At 33.7% G+C, this 22012-nt stretch overlaps 1 protein-coding gene across 3 annotated transcripts in view; it reads right to left on the bottom strand.

Annotated features, from left to right (window-relative positions):
- Positions 1-22012, bottom strand: part of LOC125056983 — a 29181-nt gene continuing 7169 nt past the window's right edge. For all 3 annotated transcript variants that reach the window (XM_047660384.1, XM_047660385.1, XM_047660386.1), the window contains 24 exons: positions 21559-21699; positions 18679-18816; positions 17512-17700; positions 16328-16471; positions 15415-15555; positions 14901-15101; positions 13955-14092; positions 13314-13490; positions 12712-12892; positions 11708-11817; positions 10720-10866; positions 9592-9767; positions 9150-9186; positions 8181-8358; positions 7699-7780; positions 7362-7540; positions 5986-6166; positions 4935-5129; positions 4066-4162; positions 3406-3562; positions 2814-2984; positions 1926-2086; positions 1320-1460; positions 1-426 (listed from right to left, as the gene is read on the bottom strand). In XM_047660384.1, the coding sequence (XP_047516340.1) occupies positions 268-426; positions 1320-1460; positions 1926-2086; positions 2814-2984; positions 3406-3562; positions 4066-4162; positions 4935-5129; positions 5986-6166; positions 7362-7540; positions 7699-7780; positions 8181-8358; positions 9150-9186; positions 9592-9767; positions 10720-10866; positions 11708-11817; positions 12712-12892; positions 13314-13490; positions 13955-14092; positions 14901-15101; positions 15415-15555; positions 16328-16471; positions 17512-17700; positions 18679-18816; positions 21559-21699 (3621 nt within the window). In that variant the 3' untranslated portion in view covers positions 1-267. The remainder of the gene's footprint in view (positions 427-1319; positions 1461-1925; positions 2087-2813; positions 2985-3405; positions 3563-4065; positions 4163-4934; positions 5130-5985; positions 6167-7361; positions 7541-7698; positions 7781-8180; positions 8359-9149; positions 9187-9591; positions 9768-10719; positions 10867-11707; positions 11818-12711; positions 12893-13313; positions 13491-13954; positions 14093-14900; positions 15102-15414; positions 15556-16327; positions 16472-17511; positions 17701-18678; positions 18817-21558; positions 21700-22012) is intronic.

Raw genomic sequence — 22012 nt, 5'->3', positions numbered from 1 at the left:
AAAAAACCCAGTGGCGCCAACCTTTTAGGTCTAAGCCTCAGACTTTTATATCTGTTTTGTGATATAGGCAAGTAGGTGATCAGCCGTCACGAACACACGCCGTCGACTTTTTAGTTCTAAGGCATGCCGATTTACTCACGAATCTTCACTCGAGCAAGTGTTAAATGCACATAGAAGGTCCATTGGTACACAGCAAGGGTTCGAACCTACGACCTCAGGGATGAGAGCCGCACACTGTAACCACTAGGCCAACACTGCCTTAGTATGTTACGTGTTAATAACGAAGATAATTCCGCTATGCGTTGCTATAGCCAAACGTTTGTGATGTTTGGGGACGGTACAGAAGGAAACGGAGGTGACTTCTGCTAGAGGATACCGCTCCGCGTTACGTTGCTTCGGCTTGGTTATATTCTGGCTTTTTTCATGCTGTACAAAGATAAATAGTAAGTATGACTACTGTGCTTAATATTCAAACTCAAACTCAAACTCAAAATATCTTTATTCATGTAGGTGAACAATTACACTTATGAATTGTCAAGTTAAATTAATTGTAAATTTACATTTACTACCCGTTCGCAAGTAAAGGGCGTAGAGCGGGTAAGAAGAACTGGCAAGAAACTTTCCGCCACTCTTTTTAATCGCCAAGTATTGTCTTACAAATTGTTTGAACTGGAGCAAATCAATCCCAAGGATTAGGATCATTTAAGTATTCCTCAAATTTATAAAAAGCTTTATTATGTATTTTTTAAGGTAAGTTTTAGAGAGAGAAAGCTCAGCTCAGCTCTAAGTTTCAACTCACTTGCTCACACTCATTCGAGTTAATGTGTGTGATGTAAAGTTGTTGAAGAACATTTAAAAAAAACTTAAAAATAGTGCCGGAAAGAGAGTAAGACTTTCTTTGGTCCTTTTTTTTTAATACTATGGCAATAGTTTTAACTTTATGCCAGTTTCTTTGGTCCTTTCGTCTTTTCCACGTCCTTACACTGAGAATATGTTGTTCAGGCACCAAAGTTAAACTACTTAGTGGTTTTTAGTGTTCTCTGTACTTTTGGTTTATTTGTTTATGCAATGATAAAAACAAACAACAATGTTTTAATGTAATTATTATTAAAATCAACGACAATTAAAATTATTAAAAAAATTAAATGCTTCTAAATTGACATTCTTTACTTCACTTAACCAATGTCATAGATTTCAAATCATTTGCGACATCAAATATGTTACAGTAAAATACGTTTGGGTAAAGATATTCAACTATAAATTTCAAATTGAAAAAAAAAAGTTAAATTAATCAAGTAAGTCAATTAAAACATTCTCACCTTTTTTAAGTTCGTTGCCAATTCTAATTTTATTCCATGCATTTTGATAACCTCTTCGTAACTCTCTGGCTCCAGTTGGCCTTTAGAACTTTCTGATTCCTCTTCTAGGGACATTATATCTATCTTCGCCTTAACTTGAATCTGGAAAAATAATTTAAAAAAAGTAGTTAGCCTTGCTGTACCGTATAGAGTCTATACAATAACTATTAAGGAAGATTGTGAGTCTATCACTTCTCTTAAAAATCTAAGAGGAGTCTCTATTTCTATGAATTAAGAACTATTTTCTCAAAAAAATATGTAATAAATACATTGAAGATAACTGCGCATGTGAACACTATTGTCACTTTGACGATTTACTTTAAAGAAATAAATAATGTTTACACAATCTCTAAGTTAAATTGAACGTATTTTTATTGGAAAAAATATATGAATCGGATCTGATTATGAACAATTTTAGTCTGAGTCAACCATTTACACCCTCATTTAGGTTAGTTAATCAATCTGCCTTTGTGTTTAACAAGGAACAAGTTTTACGCCGGGTATTGAACCCAGAATTTCCTTTAATACGTAAAAATGAAGTAAAAAAAATATACAAGTTATACTCACATCTCTCTTATCATTGTACAGTGGATGCAAGAACATGGTTTTGACAAAAGGCGGGAAATAGGCAGCGACACGTCCACAGACAATACACCCACACGCCGTGCTCATAGAGCCTAGACGACGCCCGTGACCCCACCATTCTACCTCGTTCACTGCATGGGTTACTGCAATAATGCAAATCAATATCTCGATTTCAATATCTTAAATACGAGTAGTACTTACCGAGGCGTAGTTTATATAAAGTCCGTTTTAAAGTGCGTAGCAGTTTCGACTCGTATTTAAAGAATCAGGGTTGGCACTTGTTTCAAACAAATTCCAACCAATAAATAATTACATTACCTATTTACTTAGTAAAGTATAACAATCATTAACTTCTTATAGTATCTGATGATGAGTTAATGTTTTTAGTGTCACTAAAACTTTCAGCACTTTATGTGCTTATTACTAGTAAAAATGTATTTAACTAAGGGAGCGTTCAAGTATTACGTAACGTATTTTTTGGGTCCTTTTGTAAAACGTTACGATGCGGGGCGGGGATTAAATTACGCGTTATTGTTAATATTTTTTTCGACTTACACCACATAATAGTAACTAAAGAGTCACTAGGTGATCACGAAACGTTTTACTATACATGGGTACTGAATAACGTTACGGCGAGTTACATGGGGGGGGGGGTTAATAATCTCCAAAAATTGCGTTACGTAATACTTGAAGGCTCCCTTAAATCACATATCAAATATTTTAATGAACTGTCTAATCGGTTCTAAAATGACTAGGAGACGCGTATAGTATATGGCAAATTATTATTATTCCCATACAGGATTATAGAAAGTTAATTTTTAAATTTGGATTGTTTAAAGTTAGTTAAGTTACGATATAAAAACTACTTACCAATGCCAGCGTTTCCCGCGAGTATTGTGGACGGCCAATGCGGTGTGACCAAGAGGCTTTCAGCTGTTAGTGATATGTGTTGGCGCCCCGAAGCAATGGACGCCGTCACACCGCAAGAGGACGCACTCACACTTCCGCGTATATTCGAACCGGAGACGAACGCTTTTACGTCTGTTTAAATTTATTAAAAAAAATGTATCATTATATACACGTATTATGAAAAAATGGGCAGATATTAATGTCTTAAAAACTTCTGAACCGATTGTGATTAATATTAGACGGTTCACGGTGAAAAGAAATACATACACTTACAAATTTAGCAAATGTTTGAAACCCTAAAGGGCCTACATACGAAATGATTAAAGAATTCAGCTCAAACAGATAATAAATTTTTATGGTAATTTGACTAGCCAAAATGTATTAGTAATAAAATAGTTTAGTTAGTACGAGTATACCAAAATATACTATGTTAAAATAGATTTAAATTTAAAATTTATTCATTCATATATAAACCTGCGTTCAATCTAAAATATGTTATAGAATTACCACTATTGAGTTAAAAATGTCTCATAAAATTAAAAAAATAACTCACCCGTTACGCACACGTTATGAGATCGTTCGTCGTGGAATGGATAAAATACTCGAACACCATCTTCCTCACACGATAACAAGGGGGAATCGCATTCCAAATCATACATCGCTGTCATACCATTCGAATACCCGACTATTATACATGAGTGTCCCTTTTGCTGTAAAAAGTTTTTTAATTAATCGTTAATATTTGTACGTCAGTACAACTTAATGAAGCATTAAATCCGCCGGTCAAAAAATATTTGAATTTTTTAACAATATTTCGATATATATAGCGTATACTCGATAGATGATGATTGATGCGCAAACACGACATCATAAATGCGCTATCGGGAATTACACAGTACCGGGGCAGATCCTTTATATTTTACCCTGTATTTTTTTTTTTTACCCTTTTTTTTACCCTTTATTATATTTCGGTCCGTTTTAATGACATGTAAGGTCAATGAACATAGTCAACCATTGTCTCAACGAGCCAAGTTTAATAAAAACAAACGCTTTAAAAAATCAAAAGGCGTCAAATTAAATTACAATTCCAATAGATAAACATATCCAATTAATCCAATATCCTCTTCCAATTCTACCACAATTAACTTTTTTATTAAGTGTATACGATATTGTTTTTTCAAACAATTACAGAGTAATATATTAATTAACTTACCATGGACCAAGTAACCGCTGTGGCTTGGGCATTTTTACTCATATCTCGGAACAACCTCAACTCAGCCACTGGTTTTAATTTATACACCAAGTTGTCACTAAAAAGATATCGTTTTGTACATAAAAGAAATGTTATTAAAAGATATACAACAATGTTTAAAGAACTTTAGATCTTATTACAAAAATCTACTAATAGGGTCATTCTGAGACCTATATATATATATATATATATATTTCATGCCCTTTTGAATTAGTTAAACACTCTAATATTACGAATTTTAGACGGTAATTGATTAAATAATTGCACAACAACCGTTCTAATATAGGAGATGTCTTCCAAATACACAAAATTTTGTAGCATTACATTACAGCTAAAAAACCGCCTACTTCCAAACTTAGCCAGTGAAATAATTTCACAGTACTGAAGTCATTTGAATTGATATTAAACGTCAAAATGATTCAACTTTGATTGGTTCGCCGTGTCCATACAATATAACGTACTACGTTATACAATTTTATACGTTCTTTAAAATATCTAATTTGTTTAAACATCATCAGTATTACAATGTCTAAGAGACTGCAACAATGATACTTAAGGTGCGGCCCCTTTTCAAGGTACAGTTTAGAACATTTTGAAGGATAGCTGTTACCAATTCTATACAAACATCCCGTGATATATTTCTGTTGATTAATTATATAACTCCATATTTTTAGTTTTTACAGCCATATATGTTAATTATATATATATACATATATATATATATAATATTATAACATTTTTGACAAAAGTGGCAATCGAATTTTTCTTACCTTTATGAGGCCTAATAAATCTTTGAACAATTCTTGTCTGTAATTATTATTATTACTTACGTATTAACAATAGATGGATGCGGTACTGAGAAAATATAGGCTCCTCCGTTAGAACAAGCGACTGCCAGAAGACCGAGCCTTACGAATGTGTTGTCTGGGTTTTCAGGCAAAAGCTCACAGGCCCCTGAAGGACACCAGTCCATTCCCCAAACTGTCCCAAAATCGTGGGCTAGACCAAACACGAATGATGGCAACCTAGAAATAAATTTACATAATATTTAATAGGCGAGTAAGGCGATAAGAGGAAGTTTTAGAGTAAATGTGATCGCGTTCTTATATAAGAAAAAAAAATATTGAATGATTAGAAAATTCGATTGATTGGAAATTAATTGGTATCAATTCAAACGACTCATTGGTCTAGTGGTTAGTACCCCTGACTGCGAATCCATGGGTCCCGGGTTCGATCCCCGGCTGAGACGAACATCGATGTGATGAGCATTTGGTGTTGTGCTTAGGTCTTGGGTGTTTAAATATGTATTTATATGTCTATCTACCTATAATATGTATGTATATCCGTTGCCTAGTACCCATAACACAAGCTTCACCAGCTTAGCATGGGACTAGGTCAATTGGTGTGAATTGTCTTTAATAAAAATAAAAAAAAAAATAAAAAAAAATATTTAATACATAAGTATTAGGCAAGTATAAGAGTAAATGTAATTGCGTTCTTACATAAGAAAAAAAATATTGTAAAAGATTAGAAAATTCGATTGATTAGAAGTTAATTGGTGATACCAATTAACTTAAATATGTAATATGTTTAAAAAAAAGGAAAATATTTAAATCGTTATATAAGGATTCTCTTACGGGAATATGAGTAACTGTGCAACAAATAATAAATGTGTATTTATAGTAAATTTATAGGTTTTGATAAACGTTATACATTTGAAAACCTCCATAGTGTATTCGGACTACCTTAAAGCTTGAGTACGTATAGCTTAGTAGATTTTAAGTAGGAATAAATCTCACGTAACTGATTTATTGTAATCTTTTATTTATTTGAGATTAAATATCTAAGAGTTTGCCCCATACCCCCAGGTGAAAAACTTACTTTTGCATATCCTTAAAATCCCATATTTGAATTAGGCCGGAGTGCGCTATCAGCTCTGTTGCGTCAATCCGCGGCGCGTCAGTCCCGTTGTAACAATTGACAGCTAAGTACGGGTGAGCCTGCTCATTACAAGGCACCCACGAAATATTATTAATAGTGGCTCCCACGAACATACTGACACCTGAAAATTTTATCTAACTCTTAGCCCCTTCATAAAAAGATATTTTGTTTACTAAAGTAGTTTTTTGTCTCTTTCTATCAAATTGTGTTTACTTTATATGTATAAGGGTCGATTCGACCAAACAAGAGTAAATCTTAATCTTAGAATAAATCGTCAGTTAATCGAGAGTAAATCAATTTTACGTTTTACCAACTACAAATTCTAAGAATAGTGGGCTTATTCGGGAATTGCGACTATACCGCCGTTTCGCACGGAATAACAGCTATTCCTAGAATAATTTAATGGCGTCAGTCAGTCCAATCAGCTGATTTCTGTCATTTCACAAATATGTATTCTGTGTTTTAATTTCAAGTCAACGCAACGCACTAAATTAATAGTCTAGCATTGTATAATGAAACGTTTAAACAATTTATTATTTATTTATTTGTTTTTAGATTTTTTATTTTCTATAATATTAGAATGAAATTCAACTGGGCTCAACAGAAGTTCCTTTTTAGACGAAAGCCTCAAACAAACAAGAAATAAAAACTTTTTGTTGTCGTTTGACACCTGTTAAAAGCTACTTTTTCACACTATAATACGGCAAAATCGAGTTGACATGATGTATGCTCGTACACTGTCCCGTTGTAGAACAATATTTATTTGCCGAGTTTTATTTTCGTTCATCATTCTCTTGCTATTCGCGTATTGTTAATCCTAGCACAATTTTATACTATCGATTACGTGGACAAACGACTATGGATTTACTCGAGATTAAAATCATGGAATAGCTTATTCTTGGTATAGTTACTCGTGTATAAATTGAAGTTTGGTCGAATCGACCCTAAGTGAGTTAGTTTATTGTAGTTACTGAGTAAAATTATATTCAAAAGTAAATTTTACCAGCTTTGAAAGAACATGTACACAATTGTTCAATTATTTATTAAGAAATAAAACTTAAATTAATTAACTATTTTTAACTAATCCTCGAAAATGCATTTCGTTTTCAAGCATAGAAAATGTGTAAAAAAGTCATTAACAAATAAGAAAATCAAGGACCCCTCTCCCCCTATAGTTCTTACGTAATACTTGACGTACCCTACACATAATAGTCGTAAAATCAAAAAGAATCATAGAGGATAAATAATAAATAAATTACAGCGATACCATTACTATGACTCTAACATAACTAACAAAACGAAATATGAAAACATACCTTTATCAGCCTTCGCTTCGAACACTTTATACGTCGAAATATTTTTTGAACAGACTTGAACTTTACAGGACTCGGTCAAGGGCGGCATATATTTGGGCAAATCTATCTCCGGTACTGACTCGTATTCACAGCTTAACCATTGCGGGAATAAAGTATTTGAAGTTAAATGTGTGTTGGTACTGAAAATAAAAAAAGTTTATAGTTTATTTCCATGATTCAGAAAATAAGATACTTTTAAAAGGATTAAATACGTGACAAAAAAAATTATACATTGTGCATTTTTAGAATTACACTTAATTGAAGATCTTCAGAAAATATTAGAAGAATTAATACTTACAAGTCCTTATAACTTTTCGCTATGTACGCAAATGGATCTTTAACATAAAATGGAATTCTGTCGTCGTTCGTTGTTGAAAAAGCTGTAAGATATATTTTATTATTTATACTATTGATATAAAGTTGATAAGTTTGGTTGAACCCGCTCATCAGTACTGACATGAATTAAAGAATATGTTTGTATTGTATAGCCCATTATTAAGGTTTAAGTCTATATAACACGCAACAGATAATAGAAAAAAAGAATCGAGGGGAAATTCCAATTTTTTTTTAATTACTTTTGTACAGCTTGCAACTGCATATTAATATTGCATGTCAAAATATGCATATGGCGTACTTTACTTTTTTTTATTAACAAACTTTAAAAAAAGGACTTCCACTTAAATTATGTATATTTAACCGACTTCACAAGAAACTTGAAGGAGAAAGAAAAATTAATTTGACGTGTAATTTTTATTATAATTACTGGGTAGAAATACTTACTAGATGTAGATTTCCTATTCCTAATCCTACTCTCTGTATCCGAAAGATCCTGATCCACATCTGTTTCTGGTTGATCTTCGGTCTCAGAAACTCCGGACTCCTCTGATTCACTGCTAGAAGAGTCTTCAGGGCATTTGTACTCACCCTCATCTTCTACGTCTTCATCGTTGTCTTTTCCCTAAAAAAATGATCTTATGAGGAACGGAAACCGATAATAGATACTTACATCGCAGACTAAGATCTAAAATCTAGGTAAGTAAGTTAGTAAGTTGTTATATTATAGGTAGCATAATATTATGCACGCTAAAATGCCGTAAGATAAAACCCGTCTCCATACCATGTGAATAAATATTTATTTATTTATTTACAGCCCATGCATGGCCAAACTAAATAGACTAAAAATAACATAAAACTACAATAAAATACAATTAAGTTTTTTACAAAATTGACGGTCAAAGCTATCTTCTTATCCCCTCCAAGTAAACTCTCAAATCACAGTATACTACCCAAATAGGTCGCTCTCCGGTGGAGAGTCGAGAAACCCATTAAGCAGCGAGAGTAACCGAGGAATGGGCGCTTGTGGTCGACATTGCGAGCCGAACGCACAGCAAAAAGGTTATGTTTCCGGCAGCGGTAATAGAAGTCCGGAACGTACAGTCTTATGATTTCTCCCAGCAAGTATGCGCTTTCCGTTTCGTTTTTAATTACGCTTCAACCAAACCTGACCACAGAAAAATCCCTACGAAGCTCTAATGAATTATACCCTAACCCCCATCAAGAACTTAGTAGGGTAGAGGTAAGGAAAAAAATTGTTTCTTCTTTTATACAGATTTCTCAGGAACTTCTTTTGCACTCGTAAAAATAAAAAATTTATATAAATTCAGATAAACCCGAAACTAACATAAACGAGTTATTGACATATATAGACAATATTTGATTGATCTATATGTTTAGTTAATTATTACATACCGTTACATCGGAGATGTTCCTGATGTCATTTATTGCTCTGAAAAAGAAAACAATGGTTTTAACTGACATTGCAAGATTCTTAGACCAAAAACACTACTGTAGTTTCGCCATTTCATTTTAACCATCCCTAAGAAAATTATCATTCAGAATGAATTAAGATCATTCAGAAGAATTAGCGCTAAGTGTGACTCTCGAATGACAAAAATGAATACATACGCGAGTCATGCTTAGCGTTGAGTTTACACTCCGAATCTCAAACTTAGATTATAAAAAAGAAGTAATAGTTTGCGCTAAATTTAGCCGAACTTCACGATATTATATAGGCTCATATTATCTGGTTAAAATAGCGAAAGAGTGGAACGCCATGCCTTCTAGTTATGTTTAAACGTTTAGTTTCATTAAAATAAATAATTTTAAGAATTATTCTTCATAATTCACTTACTTCTGAGCCGCACGCCGTTTTCCGGTTACATCAAGGTCTTCGGCGACTACCGGAACTTTATCTGCCAACTTCTTTTTGGCCTCCTCCATACGATGTATCGCCATGTGTGTGTATTTGTACACACCCAGATACTTAGTATTGCAGATTTCACATACGCTTTTGTACATTTCCATTTCCTGTAATTATACGCATTCTTTATAGGGTTCAAGATTTCATACAAATTTTAATTCCCATTAGTTAAAAAATATACTATTTACACTGGTTTTTATCGCAATTTGTTATCACAAATATACAACGAATATGTATGAAAAATCGCTTCCTTTGGATTAGACATTTTCTTATTTCCTAACGTACACTTTCCAACGTATACGCGAGTAACATTATGACGTCACACAGCGAGCTTTGACCGCAAAAAAATCCTACCGCATACCTCTGTTTCAAATGCTTTTTAAAAACCCGCATTGTTTTATACGTCATTTTTAGCCGGTTTTTCACGATGTTGTGTGTTAACTTATTTAATTTTCCAAGTTAATGTCGTAGAAATAAAAATTCATTGGTCAAGTATATAAACAAAGTTTGGACGCACTGCTTATACAAATAAAAATACTGTTTATAGCAAACTCAATTATATTGCTATAAATACATAATTGTTTAGAGAACAGCTAACGGGCAAGACGCCCGTATCTGATGTTAAGTGATACCGCCTTGAGTTAAGTCTTAAGTTCGGTTCCGACCGTTTTTTTTTTTAAGACAATTCACACCAGTTGACGTAGTCCCATGCTAAGCTGGTGAAGCTTGTGTTATGGGTACTAGGCAACGGATATACATACATATTATAGATAGATAGACATATAAATACATATTTGAACACCCAAGACCTAAGCAAAACACCAAATGCTCATCACATCGATGTTCGTCTCAGCCGGGATTCGAACCTGGGACCCATGGATACGCAGTCAGGGGTACTAACCACTAGACCGAATGAGTCGTCAAATTGGTACGCTCTATACTCGAAAGAAATAAATCTAAGCAAAAATTCTAGTCTACACACATTATCTTGAATTAATAGCTTTAAAAAAGTTACACGTCGAATTAAGTTAAAAATAAGTTACCCTGTTTATTACTTACTTCTTCCGTACGCTCGCACTGTACGACATGAGCAAAGAAGCCGGCGATGGACGCTCTTGTCAATCCACATTTATTACAAACTAACGAGCTATGACTCTTCTGGTACTCTTTCAAATATTTTTCAACTGATGACGTAGTTCTCACGTCCTAAAAAATGTAACTGGGTTATGGGTTATGTTAATGTACATTTTCAAAAATGTAACTTTTTGAAGAAGTACATTATACATTAAATGAATTCTCTCATCGTTAATAAAATATAAGTAACAAATATTTGGTAAGAAAAAACACCTTTTTTTAGCAACTAGTTTATGGACACTACCTAGGCCTCCCCTATTTTAGTCCATTCAAAGAAAAAACTTTTTAACCGGATCAAAGTTATGTATTATTATAAATTTACAATTATTTAAAATAATTTTAAATTTAACCGACGTTTCGCGTGCGTGACCACGCACGCGAAACTTTACGCTGTAAAGCTTTTTCTTTAAATGTGTAAAGGTTATGTCAATAAAAGACAATACTTAGTCCATTCATTTTATATACATAGTATATAAATATGCATTTTAAAACATTTTCCTATACATGCCTCATTAAGGAATAAGGTAGTTTCACAGTCGTACCAGAGATTACTTTTTACAAACAAACTCGCAAGGTTTACGTTTAATAATATAGTGTGTAGTCGTGTACGCATATTTATAAGAAATAATTAATAGTCTAAAAATAAAAGTACTGTTAAAGCATGAAGCCCTGATGACGAGGCTTTTGCGTTGATAATAATGATATAATTTCTTAATTATCAATCTTCTGTGCTACAATCCGATACAGTTATTGTACGGTTGCGATTCAGACACAGGAACTCCGGGTATACGCTCTGTGTGAAACTCTTAGTTTTTGAGCAATGGTTATTGAATTGATATATTTTCTTCGACTAAGAGTGATTTAGGGTGAGAATCGTTAGTTAAAAATTGAAATTAAATAGTAAAAAACTTACAATTGGAATATCTCCAACCATCCAAGCTACATTATAGTGTTCCTTCATCGCGTGAGATTTGAATTTATTCACCGGACCCGTTTCGTGACATATTGCACACTCGTACGTGTCTGAAATGCAGTTTAAAAAATATTTTAACCCGCCAAAAACACTTACAATATTAGTTTAGCAACGTTTTACCTAAGTAGAACAAAGCAATAAAAAATATACAGTAAGGGCGAGACCCCACTACTGCGTTGCATCTGCGTCTCAGCCTTCGCAATGGACAGACACAAACGTGTTCTTTTATTGATTTTATTACGCCACTGCCGAATTAAACTTAAAAACCATAGAAGATTCTGGATATCTCCTCTGATAGCATTAAGAAATAGTGATCACCCTCCCCCCTGCTTCGTCTCTTGTCCGTCGATCCGTTGAAACGTTGCGCGCGACGACGCAACGGTGTAATGGGGCATGTTTAAAAAATAATATGGGAAACGTCGCAGCGTCGCCGCTGCGTTGCGCAACGCAGCAGTGGGGCCTCGCCCTAAATCAATTCTAAGAACCTATCATAAAAATCTAGTCTTAAACTGTATCATTCATAAAAGCAGTGCTGGCCTAGTGGCTTCAGCGTGCGACTCATGAGGTCGTAGGTTCGATCCCTGTACCAATGGACTTTATATATGTGCGCATCTTACTCGCTCGTACGGTGAAGGAAAACATGAGGAAACCAGCATGTCCTATATCCAAAATCTAAATCATGTGTCAGGCAGAAGGCTCAGTTGTCTATGAAATAAAAATGATCAAAGAAACGGATGCAAACTCAAGCCAAGACCCATATAGGGTTGTAATGCCGCTGAATTATTATAACTGTATTATTCACATTTTACGTGTCAAATACTGTATATATGGTGTTGAAAATAGATAATGAATATTGTTAAAACATTGATATAAAAAAATTCAAAAAAATCATTATTAAAAGAATGAAAAACCTAAAAACAGCAGATATTATTTATGACAGTTACCTCGACTTTCCTGATTCTTGAAAACAGACTCGACGTCTAAATCTACTTGACATGACGCTACGTGTACTCTGTAGGCTTTCACGTATTTCTTCTTAATGTTACATTTGGGACAGGTTAACCCGCCATACAGTTTAGACAAATCATATAGATACGCATAAACTGCTTGCTCGTCGTTCGTATCCTGAAATATTTACAATTTATATTATTAAGAGAACAGTGTTGGCCTAGTGGCTTCAGCGTGCGACTCTCATACCTGAGGTCGTAGGTTCGATCCCCGGCTGTGCACTTGTGACTTTCTTTCTATGTGCGCATTTAACATTGGAAACCGACATGTCTTAGACCCAAAAAGTCGACATCTCTTACATTAAGTGTAACATAAATTCTATTATTATTCGAATGTTGTTTTTGAATTATGTCCAATGCCGTAGCATCTTCCGTGGGCAACTTCATTCTGTTTATGTGTCACGGTGCGCGCGCATCGTAAAATTTCACTTTCATCAATTTTTATAACGCGCCTAAAGAAGTATAACTTCAAAAATTATATATTTGCTAAAGGCCGACATATTATAAAGCTTAAAAGTATATAAAAAAAAGAAACTTACTAACGGCTTGCAACCTTCTTTCCACGCTATATAATAGTGTATGCGAATGTGAGACTCCCACTTTCTATTCTCCATCTCTTTCTGACACACACCGCATTTAATTATTGCGTCAGGACTCGTGTCTTCTTGAAAACTCGTGCTCATACTTGTATCTGACATATGGCCCACATTTACTCTCTGAAATGGGTGAAAATTAGTTTTACGATTTTTGGTCGGCCTAACGCGTGGACTTACGAAGTTAATACATTCGTTTCTTTGGTAATTAACGCAAGTTTAAAAAGGCTAGTAGTAGCCAAAAAAATGTTTGATTTTTTTCAATAAAGTATAATTTATGCGTCTGTTCTACTGATTGTTGCTTATTTATTCAAACATAAGAGAAGAATTTACAAAGAAAAGATTTCGTATTGACCCATTTTTTCCTAGACACTGAAATCGGAATCACCGCTTGTTCTGTTTATTTCTTCGAATACATGTTAGTGAGTAGTTAAGTTTGTAACATGTGTAGTATTTTTCATTATTTCAAATAATAATAGTTTTGCGCAGATTTATATCTGTATTATTTTAGATGGAAAAGAAATCGGACAAAACAACAAGAAATATGTGTTATAGCAATTTAAGTAGAATACGTAATCGACACTTACGGAATCACAGTGTCCAATATGGGCTAGAAATGATTTAGCATATTTACGTTTAATACCACATTTCTTACAGGTGAGCTGTCCATGTTTCTGTGAAATATTATACAGATAATCTCGTACTCCCATTGTATCAGTTAGATCCTGAAAATATTAAATTAGTTAACTATTAAATTACATGTCTGGAAGTACAAAACTTTAACAGAAATTAATGTTATAAAGTTTTAATTATTTTAACGTAACACAAAGATATTCCTCAGACGAGAATAACATCCAAGTACCGTTTTGTATAGTATAATATGACGGTAATCAAACGTAGATCCAATTGGATTATTTTCAAGAGCTGTCGTTTTGACACAAAGATTTAAGGTTCACACGGCATTGTCCTGCACGTTATTTTGCAGTATACGTCGCAACGAATAAATAGTGGCACATGTATTGTACATACACCCATTCACACGACGTTTGTACTGCAAAATATCGTATACCGTTTATACGTTCAAACGAATACTCAACGGACTTGTCAAGCAAATCGAATTAACGTTACGATAATTCGGTTTATAGGGGCACATAATATAGCTCTGTCTCGTTCTCGCTCACTGTGACAACTGTGGGAAGACTGCGGCTATTCGTATTTAACACGAATGAAAATCTACCATGTGAACACCCGGGTGAAAGTACGTTAAAAAACGAATACAAAGAAAACATGCAGGACAATGCCGTGTGAACTCAGTCTAATTTGACACACAAAAATCGTCTTATTGGACCGTATTACCGTAGAATACAACTTTTTACAATACAATTTAAACCACTGATTGTGTATGAAAAAAAACTGGTAATTAATACACAAAAAATATCTAAGTTCTTTTAAAGTTTTTTACAGTCTCTTTTTTTTTACGGGCATTACTGTCCTTGTCCAGAACAGTAATGGCCGTAAAACAAAACAACTTACCAATGGCTCTTCAGTATCTTTCCAAGCTAAATAATAATGTTCGTCGCCAATGTGTTGGAACCAAAGCTTTTCTGCTATCACTTTCTTACACACACCGCACGTCACATTATTTTCTTCTATGATACTATCCTCCACACTATTGGATACGCTCGTATCCAAGTCACTTTCATTCAGAACGGAATTGTTGGCTCCTAATGATTTCTAAAAAAAATATCTATTAATCTATCGCAAAAATATTCTAATTATTACAATTAATAATAAACTTTTGGTGTTAATAACAAACAAAAATAGAAACTAAAAAACAGAACAAAAATAGAAACTAGATAACATGTATTCTCATTTTTCAAGTTACAATCTCCTCTAGAGCGCTGTCAAATATGTCAAACTTCATGTAGATATGGTTTGACATACAATAAATTTAATGGCATCAAAAATACCTCTATTTAAGGCAAGTTTTAAAAATTAATTAACAGAGCTGCATTCCTAGTTTTGACATTATCATCAAAATACTTACTTCCTGACACGATTCTATATGTCTCATAAATATTCTGACGCATTTCCTTCGCTTGCCGCATTTAGTACAAAGGAATCCGTCGGGATAATATTTTGAAATACTATTTAAATGCGTCGAGATCGCTCTTGTATTATTTAAGTCCTGAAAAAAAAATACTTTACGTAAAAATTACTTGGATACCTGTAATAGATGTTATAGATTTTTAAAGTTGACTTTTGTCAAAAAAGTACATAAAACCAAGAACGCTACAACCTTTTAGGTTTGGACCACGATCATTTGTTTTTCTAATAGGGAAGTAGGTAGGCTTTCTGTACACACGCCGTTTTTGAAGTGAAAACTTCTTTAGCGGCGTTGTACACTATTTTTGGAATAGGTGATAAATGTTAAACTCGCGTCAGGACACGTGACCTGATCGAAAATTCGTAAGACGGATGGAGAGTAAGTTTAATGTAATATTAATTGTCATGTTTGTGTGCGATAGCGCAATAAATAAATAATAGTACTTTTATACTGATAATTAAAGCATTTCGTGCAAAATTATTCCCGAACCATTCCAAAATATCAAAAATACACAACGTTAATATTCAAGTTTTCACTTCTGCCGGAGTGCAACCCGCCGTTTTTTTTAGTCTAAAACATGTCTGTTTCCTTACAATGTTTTCTTTCACCGTACGAGCGAGTTTTAAATGCGCACATAGATAGGAAGTCCATTGCTGCCCAGTTGGGGATCGAACATCTTCAGGGATGAGAGTCGCAACATAAAAAATATACACTTTCGAATATAATCATATATAATCCTGACGTGTATAAAATAATAATCAAAAACTCGTGTAAGTGTCGTTATATTGTAGAAATATAAATTTATTTAGTTTTCAAAAAAATATTGCTTACAATGGAATATAGAAATACTCACTATAGGCGACTCGCCAAATTTCCATGCCAAATATTGGTGCTCTTGTTCAATATGTTTCGGCCATTGACTTTCACTTTTCACCAAACCACACACACCACACGAGACTGTGCTTGACTCATCAAAACTTGGAATAACACGTTCTCTCTGAAACATATTATTCAAATATAGACCATTGAGAATTAGACTCATTCATACAAAAGCATAATTTTAAATCTGTCTCTTTTCAACACAACGTAATCACAATTTAACAGAGAGAAATAAAAGAGTATTTAAGTTAAAAGAGTGCAAAAAGAGTGAAAAAAAATCAACAGAACAATCATGTAGTAAAAAAAATTGTAACGATTGTTTTTGTATAGAAAACTTAAAACACTGTATGGAACGACACCTATCTGGACCGCTTAAGCTACGGTTTCCTAGAAAAGCGGTGCCGTTAACTAACGGCCGTCACTTTACGGTTGTTAATAACGGCCGTCTTTACGGTGGCCAAGCTGTGGTTTCCTAGAAAGTAGTGCGACCATATTCAATCGTAGTCAGTATTCACTCGAGCGTTAGGTCGTGCACTGGTGAAAAATGGACGATTTGGACATAGCATTATTAGTATTTTTGGATGATGAAGAGTCATCAGAAGACAAAATTATAACAAATTTTGCTTTATCGGAGCTTGTCTGTACTCGTTGGATTTGATATTGTACAAAGCTTCATGATTTTTAACAAAATCAATTATTTGTTCATCATTTTCGCTCGTCCAAGTCATTGTATTAATTAAATATGCGCACCGCTATACGCGAAAAACGTTGAACTACTGTTTGAACGCTATGACGGCCGTCATGCAAATGACAGCGCCGCTATTTGACGTTACGGTGACACTCAACGTTCTCTAGAAAACCTACTCCAATGTTATTTATAGACAACGTATGGGTGACGTCACCCAACGTTACATTACGGCCGCTAGATAACGGCACCGCTTTTCTAGGAAACCGTAGCTTTAGGGTATATACAACTTCTAGACCTTAGCTTGGGGCATTTGTGCCATCATGTCAGTGGTTAGGCTGGTCGAGGACCACCTTAAGGTTGAAGGAACTGTTGACTATACTCCCTTCCCACACATTTGGAATAAAATTCATAACATAAGTAACACAAAAAACACAAACAGATGGGTAGGAGAATAAGACTATATTACTTACCTTTTTTTGTATATAACTATATCGTTTTATGTCAGGTGTATAGCCAGTAACTGAAGTGCACTGATTGAAATGTGTTTGGTACCCTTTAACGTATTTCCGTTTGACTCCACACTTCGTGCAAACCAGACTGTCTATTTGCTTCGATATTTTATACAGATGATTGTGTACGGCTTCTGGGTCGTTGAGATCCTAAAAAATACATTAAGAAAAATCAATACAATGATTTATTTTTTAACACATTTTGAATAATAAGGAACTAGTAATCGGCTTCGAATGGCTGGATTTTTATATATCTTAATATATATAAATTACACGTCACGTTGTTTTTCCGCTATGGACTCCTAAACTACCAAACCGATATCAATCAAATTTGCACACCGTGTGTGGCTTGATCCAACTTAAAAGATAGGATAGCTTACATCTCAATGTATTATATATATGTATAATATATACCCGCAATGTAATTTTATTGCAAATTATTTGTTTATTTTTTGACACAATTCTAACAGGTGGCGCTGTGTTGAAAGTACCAACGTTTTACATAAGCTACAATATATGGCATAACCACCAAAGCATGGTGGTCCCCATGACTGGTGTTCTCCTACCGTTTGCCTTGAATAGTTTACTACTATGTAATATAACAAAAAATTTAGCCACAGCAACACTCGGCCGAGTCTGCTAGTCCTATATATAATAATAATATATCCATGTAGTACTCTTATGTGCTTATGTGTAAAGTTTATTCGAAAGAAAAACACAAATCATTCCTCTTTATAATATTAGTACAGACCTATGTTCACAACCTGAAGCCAGGCAGCCATTATACCGTAAAATTATCGTATATGGGTTATTATGGATCAAACTTATCGTACCCGTCAGGATAAAGACCAGTTCTATATACCCATAGACTAACAAAATATCGTACTATCTGCGTACGATAGTAATTAAATATCGTAAAGAAATTATCCAACATGTACGAGACCGTCGTCGACGTGCGTTGGGAACCCTTATATAGACTATATCCGCGTACACCTAGCGTTATGAAATATACATCACGCCATATAAAAAGGTGTTGATAAAAGACAACATTCAATTCATACATACAAATAAATTAGAACGTGATTGATATAGTTCATTCAACATGCAAATTAAACCAAAAATACTTACTAAAGGAGTTTCGCCTACTTCCCACGCCAAATAATTGTGCTCCTGCTCAATATGCTGTATCCACGCATCTTCTAAAATCTCCTCTTGACAGACTCCACACTTTACAGAGCTTAATGAGTTATCAAAACCAGGCTCCGACTGTAGAATAATAATGTTAATTATCAAACAAATTATATAATTTTTAATTATATAATTATATTCATTATTAAAATAAGTTCTTGTCTATTATATTATTAGATAAGTGACTAAGTTTAAGCAGCTTATTATACCTAATCTAATCACCGTTGTAAAAAAATAAAAGCAAGCAGAAAGCCTGGCAAGAAAACTTCTATTGCACTTATAATACCTTATTTTAAAGTCTATGCGGAAAGAGATCCGTCACAAGAGGTTGCAGTGCTAAATTTTCTTTTTGGTAAGTATATTGACAATAGTCATATTGATACTTATGAAACAATATAGTTAAAAAAAAATGACCCAAAGCAATAAGAATTATATTAGTTTGCAAACCGACGTTTTTCTCTCCCCAGGCACTAAAGTATTATAATATCCTTCATTTTTCCCACTTATTTAATATAACCTGGTTAAGATAATAGGACAATTTTATGTTTTTTAAAAGCATTAGCTGAGAAGATTTGTTAATGTAGTTAAATTTATCTATAATAATAAAGAAATACATAATTTTAGTTTGATTACACATAAATCTACCCAAAAACTAATTAAAACTAGCTGGTCAAAGTATCGTTTTCAAAAATAATAATTGTTCCGGATAAAATATTTCGTGGAGGCAACAATCAAGTTATAGTTTTTCCTTAAATATAAAATATTCAGAAAAACTGATATAAAAATCCTATATCTAGGATATATACGAGATAGATACTATAACAGGAGTTTACATATACACTGTTATTATTATATGGTCCAAGATCCCAGGGCCGCCAGACATCACGTATTTTCTGACGGATGAAATGTGGACGATTGGGTAGTGTAAGTATGTACTATGATCGTATGCCTACCTGCTAGCTTGGTCAAACGGCCAATTTCCAGGTATCAGGTAATTAAGGTACACAAAAACATTACTTACTTCACGTAAATTCTCATGGCTGATTTTTATATATGTTTTCGAGTGTATAGTTAAAAATAAATTGTCAATACTCCCAGACACTTTCCGTCGGCCATATTGCTTAACAGACGCTTTAAGGGTCTCAAAATAATTAGTCAACTTCACGTAAATTCTGACGCTCCATTTTTATATATGTTCATCCGACAACTATTTTAAAAGCTTTGACAAGAAGACAGACCGATCCAAGGGGCCAATCATCCCCTAAACTAAATTTTAATATCTCTATGAGTGAGAGAGCATTATCTACGCGCATGAGACTGAGTGAGACCGACTGCGCTGTTAAAGCCATGAAAATTACTTGAAAAATCATTATTATTCAAAAAGGGCAAGCAAAAGCCGTTTAATATTTTGAAGAAAAATGAAGAGTACCAACAAAGCATTTCACCGTTTTGGTACGTTGGATTTTGTTGGTGATGTAGATGAAGAAGAACGTGTATTCAACATAATACAAACATTTATCTGTGATGTTTACAATTTTCCTGGAATAATTGATGTAGATGCTGCCAGACTACAGTTGTTTATCATTTACATACATGGTATCTGATATAAATGAAGAATTCAATCGAAAGAATTTAAGAAACTTCGATGCCAGTAACTGACCACCTTGTAAAAGTGAGCTTTGGCAACAGTTTCGACGGGCTAGTTTTGGAACAATGCAAGTATGAAGATGATAAATATTTTCAACCCCGAAAACAATGGCTGGACACTACAAGATGGTAAATATGATTTTCATTGGTTCGATGGAGATCAATTACCGGGTTTTGTCAGTGAGTCGCTGGAAGAACAATCAGGTAAATTATTTTCGTTTCTCATATTGTTTGTATCTTTTTAGTTTTTTCAGACCTTCATTGTTTAACTTGTTTTTTACAGAGGAAGAAAATAAGGATAATGCTGATGATGACGATCACGATTTAGATATTCAATTTCAAGATAGATATTTGATGATGATGATAATGAAGATTAAAAGCCACTGTTAAGAAATATTGAAGAATTAATATTTTTCCACTTTGTTTCCAAATTTCCAATAAATAATTAATTAAAAAAATTGCTGCTATTTAAATATAAGTGGTATTTTAAAAAAATATTTTTTAGTTCTAATTAATAAATTGAAAAAAAAAAATGTCGGCTAACTTTAGTATTATTTATTATGTGTCAATTTTTTTCTTATTTTTGTTGCTATAATTTACTGGTCAACAAAAGTTCTAAAAATTATAAAATATCTGTTCAAGTAATTTTCATGGCTTTAACAGCGCAGATGGTCTCACTCAGTCTCATGCGCGTAGATAATGCTCTCTCACTCATAGAGATATTAAAATTTAGTTTAGGGGATGATTGGCCCCTTGGATCGGTCTGTCTTCTTGTCAAAGCTTTTAAAATAGTTGTCGGATGAACATATATAAAAATGGAGCGTCAGAATTTACGTGAAGTTGACTAATTATTTTGAGACCCTTAAAGCGTCTGTTACATAATATGGCCGACGGAAAGTGTCTGGGAGTATTGACAATTTATTTTTAACTATACACTCGAAAACATATATAAAAATCAGCCATGAGAATTTACGTGAAGTAAGTAATGTTTTTGTGTACCTGGATTACCTGATACCTGGAAATTGGCCGTTTGACCAAGCTAGCAGGTAGGCATACGATCATAGTACATACTAACACTACCCAATCGTCCACATTTCATCCGTCAGAAAATACGTGACGTCTGGCGGCCCTGGGATCTTGCTCTAATATATTAATTTATTCCCAAAATAGTACCTGAACTTCACATTTTTTCACATGACTCAAATACGCCTTTACAAACTGCCGTCGACAGCCACACTTTGGACACTTCAATCCATTATATTCCCTAGCAATCGCCGCCAAGTGTCGGCGGACTTCGTCTTCGTCAGTGAAATCCTAAAATATTTTAAACGCTATAAGACTTAGTAACAACAATGTCTTTTGTCTTTGATTGACATAACTTTTATTTATTTTTATTTTATTTATTAACACTTCGTTGCAAAAAACAATAAATCAAACACAATACAAAAAAAAAATTATAAGAGATGCAACGGGCGGCCTTATCGCTAATAAGCGATCTCTTTCAGGCAACCCTAGTTAAAGAAAAAACTAAAAAAAAGGAACATGATTCGTGCGAGAAGTGCAGAAACAAATGTTATATAAAAAAAAATACATATATACATAGTACCTTAATCTAAAGTAATACAAA

The sequence above is a fragment of the Pieris napi genome, chromosome 15, assembly GCF_905475465.1.
Source record: "Pieris napi chromosome 15, ilPieNapi1.2, whole genome shotgun sequence".
NCBI classification, from domain to species: Eukaryota; Metazoa; Arthropoda; class Insecta; order Lepidoptera; family Pieridae; genus Pieris; species Pieris napi.
The sequence above is the reverse complement of the archived record's forward strand: the minus strand, read 5'-3'. Positions and strand labels throughout refer to the sequence as shown.